This window comes from Azolla caroliniana, unplaced genomic scaffold (assembly GCF_043228905.1).
Source record: "Azolla caroliniana isolate FFs.n. ecotype wild unplaced genomic scaffold, voAzoCaro1.0.p SCAF_6, whole genome shotgun sequence".
NCBI lineage: Eukaryota > Viridiplantae > Streptophyta > Polypodiopsida > Salviniales > Salviniaceae > Azolla > Azolla caroliniana.
Window position 1 is genome coordinate 2,162,276 of NW_028230441.1, and position 18,263 is coordinate 2,180,538.

An 18,263-nucleotide genomic window follows, 5' to 3' on the forward strand; every position below is an offset into this window, starting at 1 on the left:
ACGAACACGTTCGTCTGCAGCACGTACGGCTCCCCGCTCACGTTCCCCAGGAACTCGAAGTCCAGCTCGTCGTGCTTGTCCGTCTCCGATGACAGCTGCGCATAGCATAGCCAAGAAAAATTAAAATTTTGGGATTTTGTCATGTCCATCCATGTACATGGCTTGGTCAAAAAAGTTATGATAGGGTGGGGGTGGGGGGAGGTGCATTCCATAGATTGGGAATAGGAGTTAGTGTTTGCCTTACATAGTATGCCGTCACTGTGCCCGCTGAATCGCCCGGCACGAGCTTGATTTGCATGTCGATGTTGCCGAACATGTAGCTATGCTTGGATGCGAAGCCAGCCCCTGCACACAACAGGCATTGCATTCATAGGAGGAGTTAGCGGAATGCATTACGAACCAACCAATGAATTAATGAATGAATGATAGATTGATTGATTGATTGATTGATTGATAGATAGCTAAATGGGGGTGTCCGGTGAAAGAAGTAGTACCGGTGGCACTGTCCAGGGAGAGCGCCAGCGCTTGTCCGCCGCCCAAGAACTTGACATTCTTGGGCGCCCAGGAGACGACGAAGTTCTCGTTGAAGGAGGATGGAGTGGCAGCGAGGGCGAGGGGAGAGGCGGCCAAGAGCAGGAAGAGGAGTACAAGGATTCCTGCTGCCGACGAGCTGAAGCTACGAGCAGAAGAAGAAGAAGTGAGGAGAAGGAGGAGGCGCGTCATGGTAGGAAGGAAGGAAGGAATAGAGTGAGTGTTTAGTGTAGTGTAGTGTAGGGAAGGACGATATGTTGTTGTTTTTCCCCCAAGGGAAAACCCACTCTATAGAGGGAGAGAGATTGAGAGATGGTTTCTGTGTGTATTATATTTTGTGTAAACCCTTTCTTAGTTGAGAGACAAACTGAAGGCTTCTTCTTTTTATTCCTGTGTGTGGAGGTGGTAGTAGCAGTAGATTCTGACGGACTGAGGCAAAGACAGTGTGTGTGTGTGTGTGCGGGGCTATTATAAACATATATGTATATATATATATATATATGAGACACAATGCGAGGATGCAAAGCCAACTCACACCCACACGCGTGTGCACGTGTTAAATATATATTTCTTCTGCTTTTGTTTTTATGTTTGATTTCGTGTCTTTCTCTCTCTCTCTCTCTCTCTCTCTCTCTCTCTTGTGGGTGTGCCCATCGCATCGCATCATCTGTTTTATGTCCCATTGGGAGCCAGCTAAGGAGTAGCTAAGCAAAGCAAAGCAAAGCCAAGCCCACCTCACCTATCCATCCATCTATCTATCTATCTATCCATCTGTGTGAATTTCCTACCCCCCCCCCCCCCCCCCCCGGGGGCCTTCCCCAGCCTGGCGACCCCCCCCCCCCCCCCCCGGGGGCCTTCCCCAGCCTGGCGACCCCCCCCCCCCCCCCCCCTTGTAAAAATATCCCAAAATCTTTTCATTTTCCTTACTCATTATTCTTCGATATTTCTGGGTTTTAGAGAGAAAATAAAAAGAACAACAACTGTGTTTCTCTTTTCGATTCAAAAGAACAATTGAATGTCCCTGTTTTTTGTCGCCTTCTATCTCTCTCTCTCTCTCTCTCTCTCTCTCATCCATCATTAACTTTTAATTCTACCAACGCTTTGTCGAAAACAAATACACCCTCTAAATTCTCTGAAATCTTTTTTCTTTTCTTTTTCCTTCGCTTTTTTTTTTTTTTTTTTACTTATTTGGTGTTGGGGGAGGAATGATGTCTTTATTTGATCGTTGGGGTATGAGAAAGTGAAATATATGGAAATTATTTAACCGTTTTTTGCCAAAACGAAAAAAACAAGTATCGATAATAAGGGACTTACTATATTTATTATGTTGGCTCCCCTTCTCACCCAATTCAACGCGGCGTCTACTACGCAAACCTCAACCCCCCTAAATTCAACAAGAAGTCTACCTTCTTCTTTTCACTACGCATTTATAACTTATTCTTTTCGCTCTTGTCAACATAAATATCACATGTGTATGTGTATGTGTATGTGTATGTGTATGTGTATGTGTATGTGTATGTGTATGTGTATGTGTATGTGTATGTGTATGTGTACCTATACGTATATGTATGTGGATATGTGTATGTGTATGTGTACCTATACATGTATGTATGTGGGTATGTATGTGTAAGTATATGTGTGTCTGTATAAGCACCTTGAGGTTGTTAGAAGTTCAAATTCACAACAAAATGGGCATACAGACTTGCATTTACACCTAGGGATGGGCTCTTCAGCTTTGTAAAGTCATCGTTCTTTTTTTGTTGCAACTTGTAGCATCTACCACGCAGGGGCAAATTGACCTTGTGTTGAAAGCTAGTTCACTCCATCAATGATGCCCATTAGTATATAGTCTTGGGTCTTGCTTGTGAAAAGTTAATTCATTCCATCAAATGGTGCCCAATGCCCATGATCTTTATGGGGAATTTACGAAAAGCATATGCCCATTGTCTTTTCTCCTTTTTCTAATACATGCATGGTCTATCTTTAAAACATTCACATGTTTGCCTCGAGTCAAAAGTATCTGCACCTTGTATGCTATTGCCCTTATCAAAAGTGAATTTGCAATGGGATTTGGGATTAATGGTATTTGATATGCATTTGACCAAATTCATTTAACAACTCCTATGGTTGCTTATTTTTTGTCGATTCATTGCTTTTGTGGTATTTGACTCAAGAATGGAGTGTATGTCTTGAACACGATGCCAACTAGTTAAGGGGGGTTGGAACTTGGATAATAAATCATTAACAATTAGATAGAATGTCCATGTTATAAAAGCATTTGTCCCCCAATCTTTGCACCTAGTGTCTTGGTTATTGTTTTCAAAGAGAATGAGCAATGGGATTCATGGAATCTAATAAAGTGTTTAACTAAGTGTCATTAATAGTTTGCATGGCAAATGGTTTCATGGATCTTACTTCCCCAAAAATTGCAATATAGGGTTTTACATTTTTATGATGCAATGTCAAGTGAATTTGCGTGAAATAATCATTCGTCAACGCTTAGATAGAGTGGTTGTGAGTATCTTGCACTGCATGCCCAAGTCTTCGACCTTTCAAATCCCATCTCTTGCTTCTTCCTAACGGGTAATCATTATTTTTCCTTCAAATGCAATTGCATATCTCATGATATATTCCAATGTTCAACAATCCAATACATATTCTATTAATGTTGATCAAATTATTTCCCTTTATTTTCCCCATGAACATTACCATAGGGATTCAATAAATCAATCTTACATTTGTTGAGAACAATATGTATCAAGGGTCAAGGAGCATGCCATAAATATATAACCATAACCCGTGAATCTACTAGACATGGTTTATCATAGCCTTTTCTTTACAATTTCTTAGCACGTGTATGGGTGTCATTTAATTAGGATATACATACAAATACTGAATAGGGGAAGCATTCATATTACTCGTGGAAAATTGACATAAAATGTTTTTTTTTAATAGGCTTTCAACGCTAGCGATGTAAAGGGTTAACCTATAATAACTTCTACATAAGAAGATACATCATCATTCTTATATGTGTTACCACCATACCTTCTAAACAGTGTATACACATATTCAATAGGAAGGATTCATTGAATGCATGGAAATGGATACATTGTGTTTTTCTTAATAGGTGTTGGACACACGTGATATCAAGGGTTCACATATAGCGACCCCTTGAGAATAGATATCGTAACAAAACAATGAACTTGAATTCAATGAAGTTCTATCAATCTCAATGTTTACAACATTATCACAACTAGTGAATCTCCTCCCTCGAATATCGAGAATATTGAATTGGCCAACTTATTAATGTAAACAAACATATTATGAGGATTGTGGTGGGTGATTTACTATAATTCATCTAAACAAGTGTGATGAAGTGGATCTTGCAGAAATAGACCCATTTACAATTATTTTATCATTAATTGAGGCGAGGCTCTTCTAAAAGTGCGATAAACAACCTTAGCTATGAACAATGACATCTCAACGCCGAGACAATGACTTGTTAGTGCAAGGTCATATTTTTAACTCAAGAGGAAGTGATAACATCATGAAGTCACACCTTTTAATTTAAACAGCTTAACATCGCAAGATTTAATTTCCAAGGTGATGCTATCATTTTCACCTACAAAAATGTGCCAATGTTGTAAAATCATAACCTTAATCTCGTGATGTACACCCTTTACCAATGCACCCCAACTGCATCCACACAGTAACATGCTTTAAACAGGCAATGCTTTCACATATTGCTTTAGCAAGTGTTGTCTTGTTTGCTAAAGCGAGGCTACAATGTGCCACCATTATTTTTTACAGTTTGCAATGTTGTCCATCAATAGGAACTTTATACTGTGAAGCATAAAAAGCAAATGCCCTTTGTAACAAAGCCATGTGATTGCATAATGCCATGTGGTTGCAAGTTGTCCCCATATAAGGCTTTAGTTGTAGCCACTAGTTAGCATCAAACCGGCATATGCAACTTTGGGAACTTTATTCATGATATTATTTTTGTTTAACGATGGTACTTGTGTTGCATGCACATTATATTCCCACTATAGAGTAAACTAGGCAACGGTATAGAAAAAAGTGGGGTTATGAATTTGGAATGCATGATTCAAGAGAGTTGAGAAATTGCAATCCACGTTATATGGTACTGTACAAACAAGGACATATCTATGCAGGTCTATTGAGGGTGTAAGTCCCTTACAAGGGAGTTGGTAGGTTCAAAGCAAGCAACATATAATGTAGGTCAACATGTTTGCAGGCTTAAAACTCATCTTGAGGTTAAAAAAGATGTTAATGTAACTTTCTTCCATTCTTTCTTATATGTCTTTCATTTTGGTTTGAAACTCTTATAGTTTGGATGATTTTTGAATGATTATATTCATACGAAAACCTGGTCTTTCAACCATGCTACTATCCTTATGAGAGGAATAGGAAGGAACTTCATAAATATAGTTAACGGTTTGGCACAAGAAACTTAATCATACCAATATTTTGTTATGGAACGAACTTAATTTTTAAGGTTGAGAAACTCTAAGCGTTTTATTTTCATATCTTTATAATGTGCTTAAATTATTATGTTTTTGCGGAGGTACAAATTACCAAATACATATGTTCTTTTCAAAACAAAAATATAGGATTGCATCTCTCCACCTTAAAATATGCACCGAGTTTAAGGTCTTGATGAAGGAAAATTCCCAATCCTCTTTAAGGTCTTCATGAAGGAAAATTCATCTCATTACAACCCTATCGGAAGAACCTAAAGTCTCTTACTTTCCATCTAATGTCATCGTTAAAAGTCCACATGATAACGAAACAGAAGCATTGAATGATCCCTGCTAAAAATCAATGTACTACGTCGTGGAATAATGACACTTACGATTAATATTATGAATGGTTGAATATTCACCCACCAAATCTTGCTATGACAATGAGTGAAATCATGAGCTTATGGATGGAATTATTAAATGGTTGGTAAAACCAAGCTTTTGAATTCAATTGAAGCCTAATAAACAACAAAGCGCACTACCACACAATCCAACCATGCATACACATTTACAATAAATGTCACAAACATTGAGCCATTTAAAACACGTATCCCAACCTTACCACTCATACCCACTAACTACATATAGTTACATTCCACTAAGCGCTAGTTGCATTAGGAAGTAAAGCATATCGAAATTATTAAATACCAGTCTCACATATATTTATGAAAACATTGAGGAAAAGTCATTCACCTCAAAAGGGCAAGTTTTAAAGATTTTTAATTGACTTTGAGAGACTTTTCTAATAAATTTATTAAAATACGAAGAATAGTATGGAACTTTGTCTCAATAAAATTTCATCGAAACTTACTAAACCTCGATGAAATGGGCTCTTTGAAAAAATTCCAATGAGCTCTACTTGAAGTCAACTTGCCATTTAAAGCGCAAAATATTTCATCAAGAACATTTCATTCATGTTGAAAGTTGTTTGCAAGATAAGGTTTTCCAAGATAGAACAAAAACAACGTTGATGTGGCAACTCTACAACATACAAGGGGGTCAAGTAACAATTTTAAGGATAGAAAGGAAGCTTTAATATTAATTTAGATATTGTGTTGGATACGAATCTAAATGATCCACCACAACCAACAATTGCATCTCAATAGCAAATCAACAACTATTCGAAGCAATGTATGACAAACTACATGTTGGCTTTGATCAAGATTAAATTGATGTGTTGCATAGTACTTGTTTTCCGTGGTTTTATTTAATATTTAAAAGTACGCCTAATTTGTTAGTTCCTTGACCATTTTTTTAGAAGGGACAAGCTTCACCATTCACGCGACATGCAAATTATATTAGTGATAATAGATAGATGCAAGAGTCACTGTTTCTCGTCAAACTTCTACAACAGAGATTATTACAATTGAATATCGATGATAATAAAATAATGAAAAATTAAGGAAAATAGAGAGCCAAGAATGATTGAAGGTGTGACTCCCAAGTATTGTTTTGTACCTGAACCTTCAATTTGAGCATTGCAAATGTTTTCTCGTGAATGAGGCTTACACTATAAACCCTCATAAATAACTACACCTTCATCAAAACTAAGAAGTTCTTTTACATGGTTAACATGAAAATAGGATGAACAAAGACATCATTGGGAAGATCAAGACTTAATCATATAAAGTTCACAATAGGGCAAGGCTAATTTAGTGCAATTACTTGTAAATAATGTTTTAGAATATTGACATGCAAATTACTTTTTTACAAAGGGGAAGAGCATGAGAATGTCTATTATGGGAGGACGAGATTGAGAGGATTCGGCCATGCAAGAGCTTATACATCTAATGAATCATTCTTAGCATATATAATAGTTTTGAAGGGAAAATTGCAATGGGTCTCTATGGAGGATGACCTTCTCAATTTAGTGGAGTGGAAGCCTATTAGGGTGGTTGCAAAAACAAGGAAGGTATGTATTATTGATCCCCATCCTGAAAAAGTAAACCCTTTTTGGGATATTTGGGTTTGTGATAATAAGTCCTTATTTGAGTTAGACTGGGATCCGATGGAATGGTGGTAGAGAGATGCTAATGATAAGATGGTTTCTTTCTTTGACTACTCTGTAAAATTAGGTAGGGAATTCCAGCGAACGAGGAATCCAATTACGTTGGCTGCAACAGGGTATGGTTAAATAGTAATATTCCTATGCATTCATCATTGGCATTTTGGAAATGGTTGTGGGTTCTACAGATTCCTCGGAAAATCATTACATTTAGATGTTTATGTGTCCACTATGCACTTCCGGTCTTGGAATGGATGCATAGGGAAGAGGGAACCAAAACTTGCTCTCTTTGTGGGCTTAACTTGGAATCAATGCAACATGCCTTATGGAACTGTATGACAACATGTTCTATTTAGAAACATATGTTGCGCCTCATTGATGTTGCATATGGGCCTAATGTTATTACATGGGGAAATGTCTTTTGGATGGACATAAATGTGGATAAGCATAATTATGAAAGGGAAAAGATACTATTTACCCTTCAAACTAGGGGAAGGCAAGTTAAGGACATACCATACTCAAGCTCAAATCGATTGAGTGTGGATGCCACAGTATGGGCTACGATATCATCAGTGGTTCTATGGAATATTTGGATAGATCGATGCAAAAATGTGTTTCAGCAAATAAAGCAAAATGTTGTTCATTGTGTGAAGGAATTTTGGTCGATGTTTATCTCAATTTTAAAAGGTCAATATGACTCCTTCACGGGTAATGAAGATATGAATTTTCTAAAACAACAATCTTTTAAAGGCAAATGGAAGGATTTGTTAGTTTTTCTGGAGAGAAATGACAAAATGGATTGGCAATATGTATCCTCGTGATGGTTATTTTCCTTGCTTTTTGCCTTGTCCTTGTAGTACCAATGCCAATGTTACTTCGACGAGAAGACACGGGAAATTAAATGTATGACATGTACTTAACAATACGTCACATGACTAGCCCCTTGTTGTCATTCAACATAATCAATGCTTCTTGGACTTGGGATGTCTCCTAAGTTTATGTCAATGTAGCCCCGATATCTTTGCTTGATAAGGAATTGTGTCATTTTATACTTCAACTTGAGAAGCTTGTTTTGTCAAGTTTATCAGGATGTAGATAGTTCCTTGTTTGCAGATTCATCTTGTCGATGGCGTTTTCTTCATCATTGCTACTTCATTCAATGTTCACAACATTGAGAATATGGTGTAAATCGAGTGCAACTCTTATGCGTACTACCTATGTAGCCACGTTACATATGGAAAGTTGAAAAGTGTTTGATTGCATCAAGAAACACAAAAGCAATGGAGAACCTACCCCAAGAATAACCCTCATTTGATACCATGTAAAGAACTAGAGAATATAGTTCAATGACGGATTAAGTGTATGTGCATAACGAATAAATTAAGATTATTTGTGCGTGTGTGCTTGTGTGTGTGTGTGAGAGAGAGAGAGAGAGAGAGAGAGAGAGAGAGAGTAGAAGGTCATGCATTCAACCCCATACATTCCACAGTGGTATCTAGTAAATTAAGAAATTATATATGAAGCAATAGAGAGATATGAAAATAGGGTAACAAATCCAATACCTAAGATTAATTGTCTAACAAATTACCACTACGGTAAGCTAATGATAATAAAACAGAAAGAGAAAAGGAGAGATACCAAGAGAGTTCTAGTTGATCGAATGGATGACTAACAAGTTAAAGTACTAGAAGTCACAATCTTGGCCATTTCATGTACACCCCCAAGTTGTACGATGTATAATGAACTTGTTATATTACATTAGTTGTCATTCCTACCTTGGACAAAGAAGGCTTTGCATTATGTTTTACAACCTCTTCGATATTTGTTGTACAGAAAGAGGGATAAGATGGGAATGACATGGGTTCCATGGAACAACATATGATGGAGCAAGTTAAAATAATAAAATACCTCTCGTGTGAATAAGGAAGAGTTTTTCATTGAAATAGGTGGAGGGGGATGCTCTTATGTATGCATTCAGAAGAAGTCCGTTTCTTTTTATGTGATGGATGGTGTCATGAAGCATTGTTGATTTGTAGGCAACATGTGGAAGGTTATCAGATGCATATAAACTGTTTGAAGGGTTGAGATCCCTTAAAGTGGGTCTTGATCACATGGTTGTACATGACGACATGTTTATAAGTTCTGGAATCATGGATTAAGACATACAAAATGACCTTTATACCATAATGCTTTGATTGAGTTTTACATTGAATATGGAAAATAGAGGATGCTTGGTCATAATTTGTAAATGTGGGGGTAGATTGGATGCATGTGATGACCCAAAGGTGGCACTGGGAGATGTTGAATATAAACATGACGAGGAAGATTGATTTGGTTTGAACATATGGCAAATTCATGGTATGTTTCAACTATTGAAGAAGTGTTCAATCAAGTCTATCAAAAGAAGGATTCATGGTTAGCTAGTGTCTTACACAAGACGGGTTGGGGAAGGATAATCATCTCCTTTCCATCATTTTGTATTTTGTAACTGATATGGGTTTTTTAAACTAATGGAAGGATATGTTTTTTAAAAATAAAATAAAATAAGGAAGAGTTTTAATTTTAATAGCTAGCTTTTCATTGATAGTTTATTATCCTATTATTGTAATTGCTTAGGATTATCGATAAATGCCCTATTATTGAGTAAACATAAACACATGAACACTTATTGGGAATGTTTGTGTAAAGGGGCTAACTTGATCAACCCATCTTACTAATCAAGTTCATCCACACTATTAACGAGGGTTTATGATCCTACCCCATGTGACAATATAGAGGCATTGATTTCACAATTTTACAAAATTTTAAGTTACAATTTAATAATGCATTCACTTGTGGATAATTATGATAACAAACAACAATATTTATAGAAATGCCATAAAAAGGACATTACCACATTCATGAGTGGTCCATGATGTAAACCACATATCTCACAACTACTACATCATTGCATTGGTATAGAAAAGAGATCCCAATGCCATGTAACATATTACAACAATAAAGATACATATTTGTGAGGACCACAAGAAGAATTCTGTCCATCTTCTGTAATTATTCAGCAATAATTGATATTATGAATTAGGTGTGCAACATCAACTCGATGACAACAATTCCCATCATTTTGAGACCTTGTACAAGGAAGAAATTGCAACAAATATAACGATGCAAAGTCTCCACAATTTTGATGTATATGTCTTATTTATTCCATCTAAATCTAAGAGGAATATAAAATTCTGCAAGATTATTGCTACAAGCAAGATGATGAAAGGTTTTGAGACATTTTATTGCTTCATATTTAGACACTTTTAATAGATTGCCAAGTTGCAAATTATGTAGGTAACACAAACGTCTATAGTGGAAGACAAAATCCTAATAATATAATGAAATGCTTTATTACACACATACGTGGTACCAAACACAAGACCATGCATTTTAGGAGACACAATAGAGTAAGTTATAAACAAGCTACTAATATAGAGCATGCATCTAGAAGCACTAGTTTGCAAACACAAATGAACTGCATATATGTTGTATTTCTATAACAAATAACTATGGACATCAATCATGGCCATGTAGAAAGAGAGAGAGAGAGAGAGAGACCTATACAGTGGGTGTTTGCACAATTTACACAGGTGGACCCAAAGTTAGAGATAGAGATTGCTTTTCTATTTTTGAGATATTGGGGATTGCGTCATAATTAAAATATGTGCAATGCTTTTGTATTTGATGGTAGACATGGAGTGAAAGCATATCTACGAAAGTTGAAGGGAGTACTAATGTGACAAATTTCTTTATTGGAGCAAGTGGAAATCCTTTCCTCGGTTGAATGTTCGTCTTGCCTATTGGCAATTCAACATGTTCCACTACCCATGTAGTGTAGTGTAGTGTAGTTAGTGGGTGACCATACTTCATGGTCACACCCATTGTAAGTAGTGTTTTTTACACACATTTATTAATATAATTGTGTGTATTGAATGTCATAAGTTGGAGGGATTTTGACCTTAAAGTGCACGCCTTTTTTTTCCATAAAAAATATCCTCCATTGGTATTAAAATTAAAGGAAACAATATACATATATTGTCTTGCATCTGTTCAAAACTAATACAACACCTCCTCGGCATATCCATAGTCTCTATAGCCTCTTTTGAGTGCATTCCATGAGATGATATTTGAAACCATAATTGTGCTAAATGTTTTCTGCACAGTTTCTACGTTTCAAGCATATCTCGAAATTAAACTAGACCACTCAAAAAGACTTCTTTCTTATCTTATGGCAAAGACTTGTTAAGCTTCAAGCATACTTCTCAATAAGGGCACTTGTTTCTATGACCTCTATGTTTTGCGAGGACATTTGAAAATGGAAGTTGTTCCCTTTTTGTATATCTACCATGTTGCCACATGCTTTCAACATACCAGAAAATGTCATCATATTAAACCCCTCCATTTGCAGGTGCTCAACAAAATTAAGAGTTTCTTCACAAAACCCAATCCAATGATTCTTGATATTGCATAAACTGAACATAATTCAATGATTCTTTATCTTGACCGTTCTCTACATATCCTCTTGTGCTTTTGCAAGGAAACAAAAAATATATGACAGTATCTGGGGCAATGCCATCATTCTGAATCTGTTTAAAATGGTCCAACTTTGTGGCCTTGACCCTATTTAGCATACTCACCAATAAGTGCATTCAAAGAGACTATATCTCGAATAGGAAGCTCTTGAAGCACTTTTTGAGATTTTACAAACTCTCCACATTTGGCATACATATTCAATAAAGTATTTCTAAGCATAAAATCATTTTTCAGCAACCTTGACCTGAGAATCATATTATGCATTTGTTTACCCTTGTATAGAGCTCCTATGTTTCCACAAGCCTTTAAACCAATAAGTGAATTCCAAGAGACTATATCTCGAATAGGAAGCTCTTAAAGCACTTTTTGAGATTTACAAACTCTCCACATTTGGCATTCATATTCACTAAGGTATTTCCAAGCATAAAATCATTTTTCAACAACCTTGAGTTGAGAATCATATTATGCATTTGTTTACCCTTGTATAGAGCTTCTATGTTTACACAAGCCTTCAAAATGCAAATGAATGAGATCACATCAAGAAAAAAGCCCTCACGTGGCATACATTCAAAACACTTTAGTGCTTCAAGATCTTGCCCTTGTTGGGTATGTGCTGAAATTAATGTTGACCAAGAGACAACATCTTGGACAAGATGCCCTTTGAGCACTTCGTGAGCCTTCCATTCTCCAAATTAGCAAGATGCATAGTCCAACCTCTAGAAAAAAGCCAGCAAAGGAGTTCGCAGAAAAAATCTCACATTTCACATACATATCTACACGCACAGTGCCAAGCGCAATATTCTTCTCTAACAAGTCCCTCCTTGTCTCAATCTCATCATGAAGCTTGATGCCTTCATTTATTGCTCTAGTGTTGCCACATGCTTTCAGGATGGAAATGAATGTTATTGCATTAGGAGAAATTCCCTCAGCTCGCATCTGTTTTAAACAACTCAGTGCTTCGTGATCTTTCCCATTGTGTGTATAGCCTGCGATTAGTGCTTACCATGACACTTCATTTCGAATAGGAAGCACATCAAGAACATATTGTGCTTCGGTAAAGAGACCACTTCTAGCACACATATCTACTAAAGTTGTGCCAAGAATGATATTCATATTAATCAAGCCTCTACTCACAGTCTCATTATAAATCTCATTTCCCTCGTCAATAGCTCCTATGGCACCACAAGCTTTCATGATGCAAATGAAGGTGATTGCATCGACAAGATAACCATCATATCTCATCCTTTCAAAGCATTTCAATGCTTCATAGCCTCGACATTGTTTGGCATATCCAACAATTAGTGAAGACCAAGAGACTTCATTTCGAATAGGAAGCTCTTCAAGCACTTGTTTTGATTTTGCAAGCATACCACATTTAGCATACATATCAACCAAGGTTGAGCCGATTTGAAGAGCATCCAACACTAATGTTGAAGAGCATCCTTCTTGTGGGCACATCAATTGTCTATGAGAAGACCAATTTACTCCTCGTGATACACATCCCATCAACTTTGTTCTGGGCAACAATTTCCAGGTATGCAGAACCCAAGATGCATGAATCAAAATAATGAATCTAGACTATTTCCTCCCCTCTCATGATGTGCTTCAACCCCCACACTATCATCACTCATCCTCTTATCATGTTACTATGCTTCAATCCCTACCGTGTCATCACTCATCATAATGAGAAACCTAAAATCTTCTTCATTTAGTCCACATCAACATTTGGATCTCGCCAACCATCTCGCCATCTTGCCGATGCCCACCAACATCCTGTATTGACAGCAAAAAATGAGTCTAAAAATTTCCTCACCTACTTATATTAGTCACGTCTTAATTAGAATATAGCCTTAATTAAAACATAGTTTATTGGAAATGGTTGTGGGCCACGCAAATTCCTAAACATGTTGTATTGTTTAGATGGTTGATGGTACATTTTGGGATTCCTGTGAACTCATGGTTGCGGGGCATCACCATGATTTAAAATGTGATAGACGTGGTTTTCACATTGAATTGATTCATCATGTCTTATGGATATGTCCTATTGCTAGAGTAGTGTTTGAAAAGAGTGTTGAGAAATTTGTATCCTGTTTACGGTAAAAACAGATGTAGATGTGGGGTTTTGTGAGATGGGGAAGGCTTGCTAAAGAAATACAAAATTATGAAAAGGGGTGTATTGATTTTCATCTCCTCTGTGATGGAAGGTATGTATTGGATGTATCTTATGCTACAACAATCCGTTGTTTGGTAGAGGACAAGTTTTGGTCTATGATATATTCTTTCGTAATTTGGGTATTGTGGAAGGTAAGATGTAAATGTGTATTTCGAAAAGTCAAACAGAATACAATTGAGTTAGTCAAGGAGATATGGTTGATGTTTTGCATACTTTAATTGGTCAATATGAGGCAATAACTGGTGAGTTGGATGTTGTGTTTTGTAAGCAACAACATTTTAGAGAAATGTGGACAAAGAAAGAGGTCTTCACCTCATTTGGGGAGAGAATAAAGTGGAGATATGTTCCACCAAGGTGGCTTTTTCCACTACCAAGATGTGTAAATGCAGTTTCTAAGGTAGTTGCATGAGGGCTTTTGTTATTCGACATGTTGGTTGATGTGGGTATGATGGTTGTGTTTTCATGTATGAGTTATTTGTAGCTTTTGGGCATCTTTCCATTAACACCAAGGTGAATCTTCAAAAATAAAAACAAAAAACATATAAGCCTTACCCATGAGGAAATACCCAAATTTGATAAAAAGAACTAGAGAAACTGTAACATAGGATAAATATGCCATGTGAGGTCGATTGACAATGAGTGAAACCTCTCGTTTTGAAGGTGTCCATGGTGAGGTTGAAGAAATATTGAGAATCGAGGGAGCATGCTTTCATGAAGGCTTGGTATTTATGGGTATAATGGATTAATACGAGTTAGAAGGCATGTATGCATTCTAAATTCCGAAAGCATGCTTCATGGCAAAGTTGAGGTTCCTAACTATGTCACGAAGATTAAGATGAAGCACATAACTATACCTTAGCGAGAGTTTTTTTCTTTTGAGAAAGATTCATCTTAGTATATTACTTGAAAACTGTACATGGAGAAAATAGAAGGAGACATTTCATCTCACTTCTATTGTGATACAAATGGTAGTATAAACATCTGATCAAGTAGATGCTGTCATACATGAAACAAGTAGAACAATAAATATAAGCTATACAACATAAAAGAAGGCATGACATAATTCCACTTCATACTAGAAATTGTATTCGAAAATAAGTGAAGTCTTGCTTTGGTTCTTGAAGGCCACTTGCCTTTGCCATAGAACATCATATTGACCAAGGAATGTGTGGACAAATAACATGTGAGTGAGAGGTTACTAAGATTACTTTACAATTACTAGGAAATGAGTCTGAGGCAAAATTCTCAAAGGCCAATTTCTCACTAAACAGGGGTTTCCCATTTCGGGGTCTTGTTTGGATGATGAGGGGATTTCAAAATTTCTCTAATTTCGTGCCTAATGAGAGAGTGCGCATGTACGGGGCGAGAGAGGTTAAGAAGGTTGAATGTGCTAATTATGCTTCTAATGATTCCAATTTCCAACTAATTCAAATAAATAAATGAGTAAAATAGATAATAATTATAGAGTTGCAACGTTTTGGAGCCGTCCTTGGTGCTGCAGACACGGCAAAGAAGAGAAAGAAAGAAAGAAAGAACAGGGGAGGACTCGGAGAGACAACGTCAGACCAAAAAGAACAGGGGAGGAGAGAGAAAGACAGACAAATAAGAACAGGGGAGGAGAGAGAAAGACGGAAGTCGGAGAGAGAGAGAGAGAGAGACCATGCCATCGAAGAAGAAGAATAACAGAAGCAACAACTGTACAGACATATCATCACGAGACGATCACAACAAGGAAGACGAGCAGGATGAGGAGGATCGAGAAGAAATCGCATCGGTGTTCGAATCTCGACCTAACCACGATCTCATCTCCCCAGGAGCCCTCACATCCCTCTACAAAGATGACATCCACTCCTCACCCAAAGAGATTGAAGATAATGCTTACAACACATTGCTCCCTTTTGTAAAGAAGATCGTGGCTATATATCGGGAACATCCCGACCTCGCCTCACGTAGCGATTTCAAAGTCGCATGTGCAATTTGCCCCGAGCAGATGCTCTTCCGCGGATGGTCAGCTCTCCATATCCATGCTAAGAACTTCTGGAAGTGCTTCCCACATCAACATAAGGGTTATTGTAGGGCCTTGTCTGAAGTCCTGCGATCTGAAAGGATATTGGGTGTCCCGCCCTTTGGTTCCCACGCTTGGCCGCCCATCCTTCTCGTTGAAAATAGTAGCAATAGTTGTATTAGTGATCAACATAACCAGAACCACAACAATCATAACAATCGCAGAAAATGTGACAATAATGATAACATTGCCAAGAAAGGATGTGTCTCGTATTCATTTGATGGTGCCCTTCGCCGATGGAAGGGCCTCCAAGGTGTGGACATACCCAAAATGCAAGATATGGAACTCGAGGAAGTCCTCGCTGTCTTTAAGACCACGAAACGAAACGATGAAGATGACCGAAATGTCATTGTTTTTCCTGCATCGGAGATCGGTTTGATCAATGCCGAGAGCCTTACAGAGGTCCTTGAGAAATTCCCTGGGGCTGATGGCTCGTTGAAGTTGAATATCCGTAAGGCTAAGAATCCAGATGAGCCTTATAGTGTCAACAATTCTCTTGCAATTGATGAGGAGGATTATGTTGTCAATGTGAGGAGTCGGAATGATGATGAGCTGGAAACCTCCCAATCAGCTTTTGATTATGAGAGCCATCATCCATTAGGAACGTGGGCAACATTGAAAGAGATCAAAGAAAATGGACGTGTGCGTTCGATCATAGGAAAGTGGACAAAGGGCTCATCATCAGGCAAAGGATTTACATACAAATGGCCTTTCCGAAGATCACAAAAGGTTTGCATATTCTTTTTGGATGCTTTGTTTTTTTCAAGAAGCCACACATATAAACACACAGACACACAGACTTTCTGTATCTTTATGTATAATAACAATTGGCTTCGTTTTTGTGCAGGTAAGGCCACATCATGATGTGTTAACAATCAAGTTCTACTCTGTTAGTGTGAACCACATTACTATGTTTCGTTGCTTCTACCACTGGTCGCCTATTATTATGACTATTATTATTATATTTGTACATATAGAATTGGGCAATTGATCAAAGCCAATGAATGAGCAATTCTAATTTGCTTTCGCATCCCTGGCAGCTCAAGGAGATGGAGGTTAGGTTCCAAAAGAACCTGAATAAGTATAGGGGGCTCGGTGCTTCTGGAAATGAAAAACTCAAGACTCAGCTTAATGAGATTGAAAATCAGCTTAAGAAGGAAAGATTGTTGTGGCTTAAAGATATAACAGGAGTGCGAGAGCAATTCTCGGGACTCGAAAAAGACATAAGAAATGAGGAGTAGGTCTATGAAGTCAGCTGAAGAAGTCTCATTGCTATCTCTACATAAGAAATTATTTTTTATTAACAAAACCGGGAATCTTATATGAGCAGAGGCCGTAGAGCTCTAGCAAAGCAGGTATCGGAAGCAAGGCATGGAAGAGAGGATGATGCAGAAGTCGAAGAAATTGAAGACTTTTCTGGTAATGTGTATGAGTCACAAATGAAACGCACGAACTTCAAGAAGCAGCAAAAGGTATACTCGTGAAGATGTATCATTGGTAGATCTGGTTCATGTGTATATATAATATAAACAGCCATCTAAGGTTTAGTACATGCTATACCAGAAGAAAGAGAATGAAAGAAAAAGGGAAGGGCAGCTCAGAGGATTATTCTACGAAAAAAATCGTCTCAGGAGGCAAGTGGAAAGTGCAAAAGATGAAAGAGATTGCATTAGTAAGACCATTGAGCATGAAGAAATGCTAGATGCTATAAGTCAAATACTAGAAAGCTGCAATTGTCGAAAAGGTGCTTCTCTTTGGCATTTGATAAAAGCATGATGCAACAACCTCTTTATGCACATGGAATTTATTATAATCAACAACATCAATCATGAAGAAAGTTATGTTTCTAATCCATGGGACAATGATACACCGTATAACATAGTCCATATCCATCAATGCATGCCACTGAGGTTATAAAGTGGCTTATAGTTGGAGGGAAGCTAATACAGACTCTTGATAGTGTCAAATCTAATGGCACTTTTGTTTCTGAACAATGGGATTTGTATGTGCATTGTGTGGAACATAGTATTCATCTCATTAAATGTTTATCCATGATTATTAGGTTTCTTATCATGAAGTTTAGGCAAGGTTCAAACTTGTTCAGTGCCTGATACGGTCAGCAAATTTCTTATTGAAAATCTCATTAGACCTCATCATACATGAAGTCATTAGAACTTCTTATGGGAAAGGTCGAGAAAAGGTTTTAGTTGAGTGGATTAGTTTGCATTTTGACATGCAAATATGTTGATATTTCGGTATGTTGATGTAATTGGCTTTGAACACCCCCATTCCTGATTGCTATGCCCCTATTGATGAATGATTAGTTCTGCATGGCCCAATGAAATTTTTCAGAAAAGCAGATTGAGTTAT

General features: G+C 37.3%; 3 protein-coding genes across 3 annotated transcripts in view; 1 reads left to right on the forward strand and 2 right to left on the reverse strand.

Moving 5' to 3' along the window:
* Positions 1 to 979, reverse strand: part of LOC147862513 (xyloglucan endotransglucosylase protein 1-like) — a 2,505-nt gene extending 1,526 nt beyond the window's left edge. The window contains exons 1-3 of the mRNA XM_087321105.1: positions 495 to 979; positions 245 to 345; positions 7 to 95 (exon numbers count right to left, since the gene is read on the reverse strand). Coding sequence (XP_087177231.1) covers positions 7 to 95; positions 245 to 345; positions 495 to 723 — 419 coding nt within the window. The 5' untranslated portion in view covers positions 724 to 979. The remainder of the gene's footprint in view (positions 1 to 6; positions 96 to 244; positions 346 to 494) is intronic.
* A 10,763-nt stretch (positions 980 to 11,742) lies between these two features.
* Positions 11,743 to 13,041, reverse strand: LOC147862514 (putative pentatricopeptide repeat-containing protein At3g11460, mitochondrial). The gene is made up of 2 exons (XM_087321106.1): positions 12,659 to 13,041; positions 11,743 to 11,899 (listed from the first exon to the last, which is right to left on the reverse strand). The coding sequence occupies exons 1-2, from the start codon at positions 13,039 to 13,041 to the stop codon at positions 11,743 to 11,745; spliced, it is 540 nt and encodes a 179-aa protein (XP_087177232.1).
* Positions 13,042 to 15,373: 2,332 nt separating this feature from the next.
* LOC147862515 (uncharacterized) lies at positions 15,374 to 17,940 on the forward strand. The gene is made up of 4 exons (XM_087321372.1): positions 15,374 to 16,622; positions 16,934 to 17,130; positions 17,224 to 17,365; positions 17,457 to 17,940. The coding sequence occupies exons 1-4, from the start codon at positions 15,489 to 15,491 to the stop codon at positions 17,667 to 17,669; spliced, it is 1,686 nt and encodes a 561-aa protein (XP_087177498.1). The 5' UTR covers positions 15,374 to 15,488; the 3' UTR covers positions 17,670 to 17,940.
* The last annotated feature ends 323 nt before the right edge of the window (positions 17,941 to 18,263 follow it).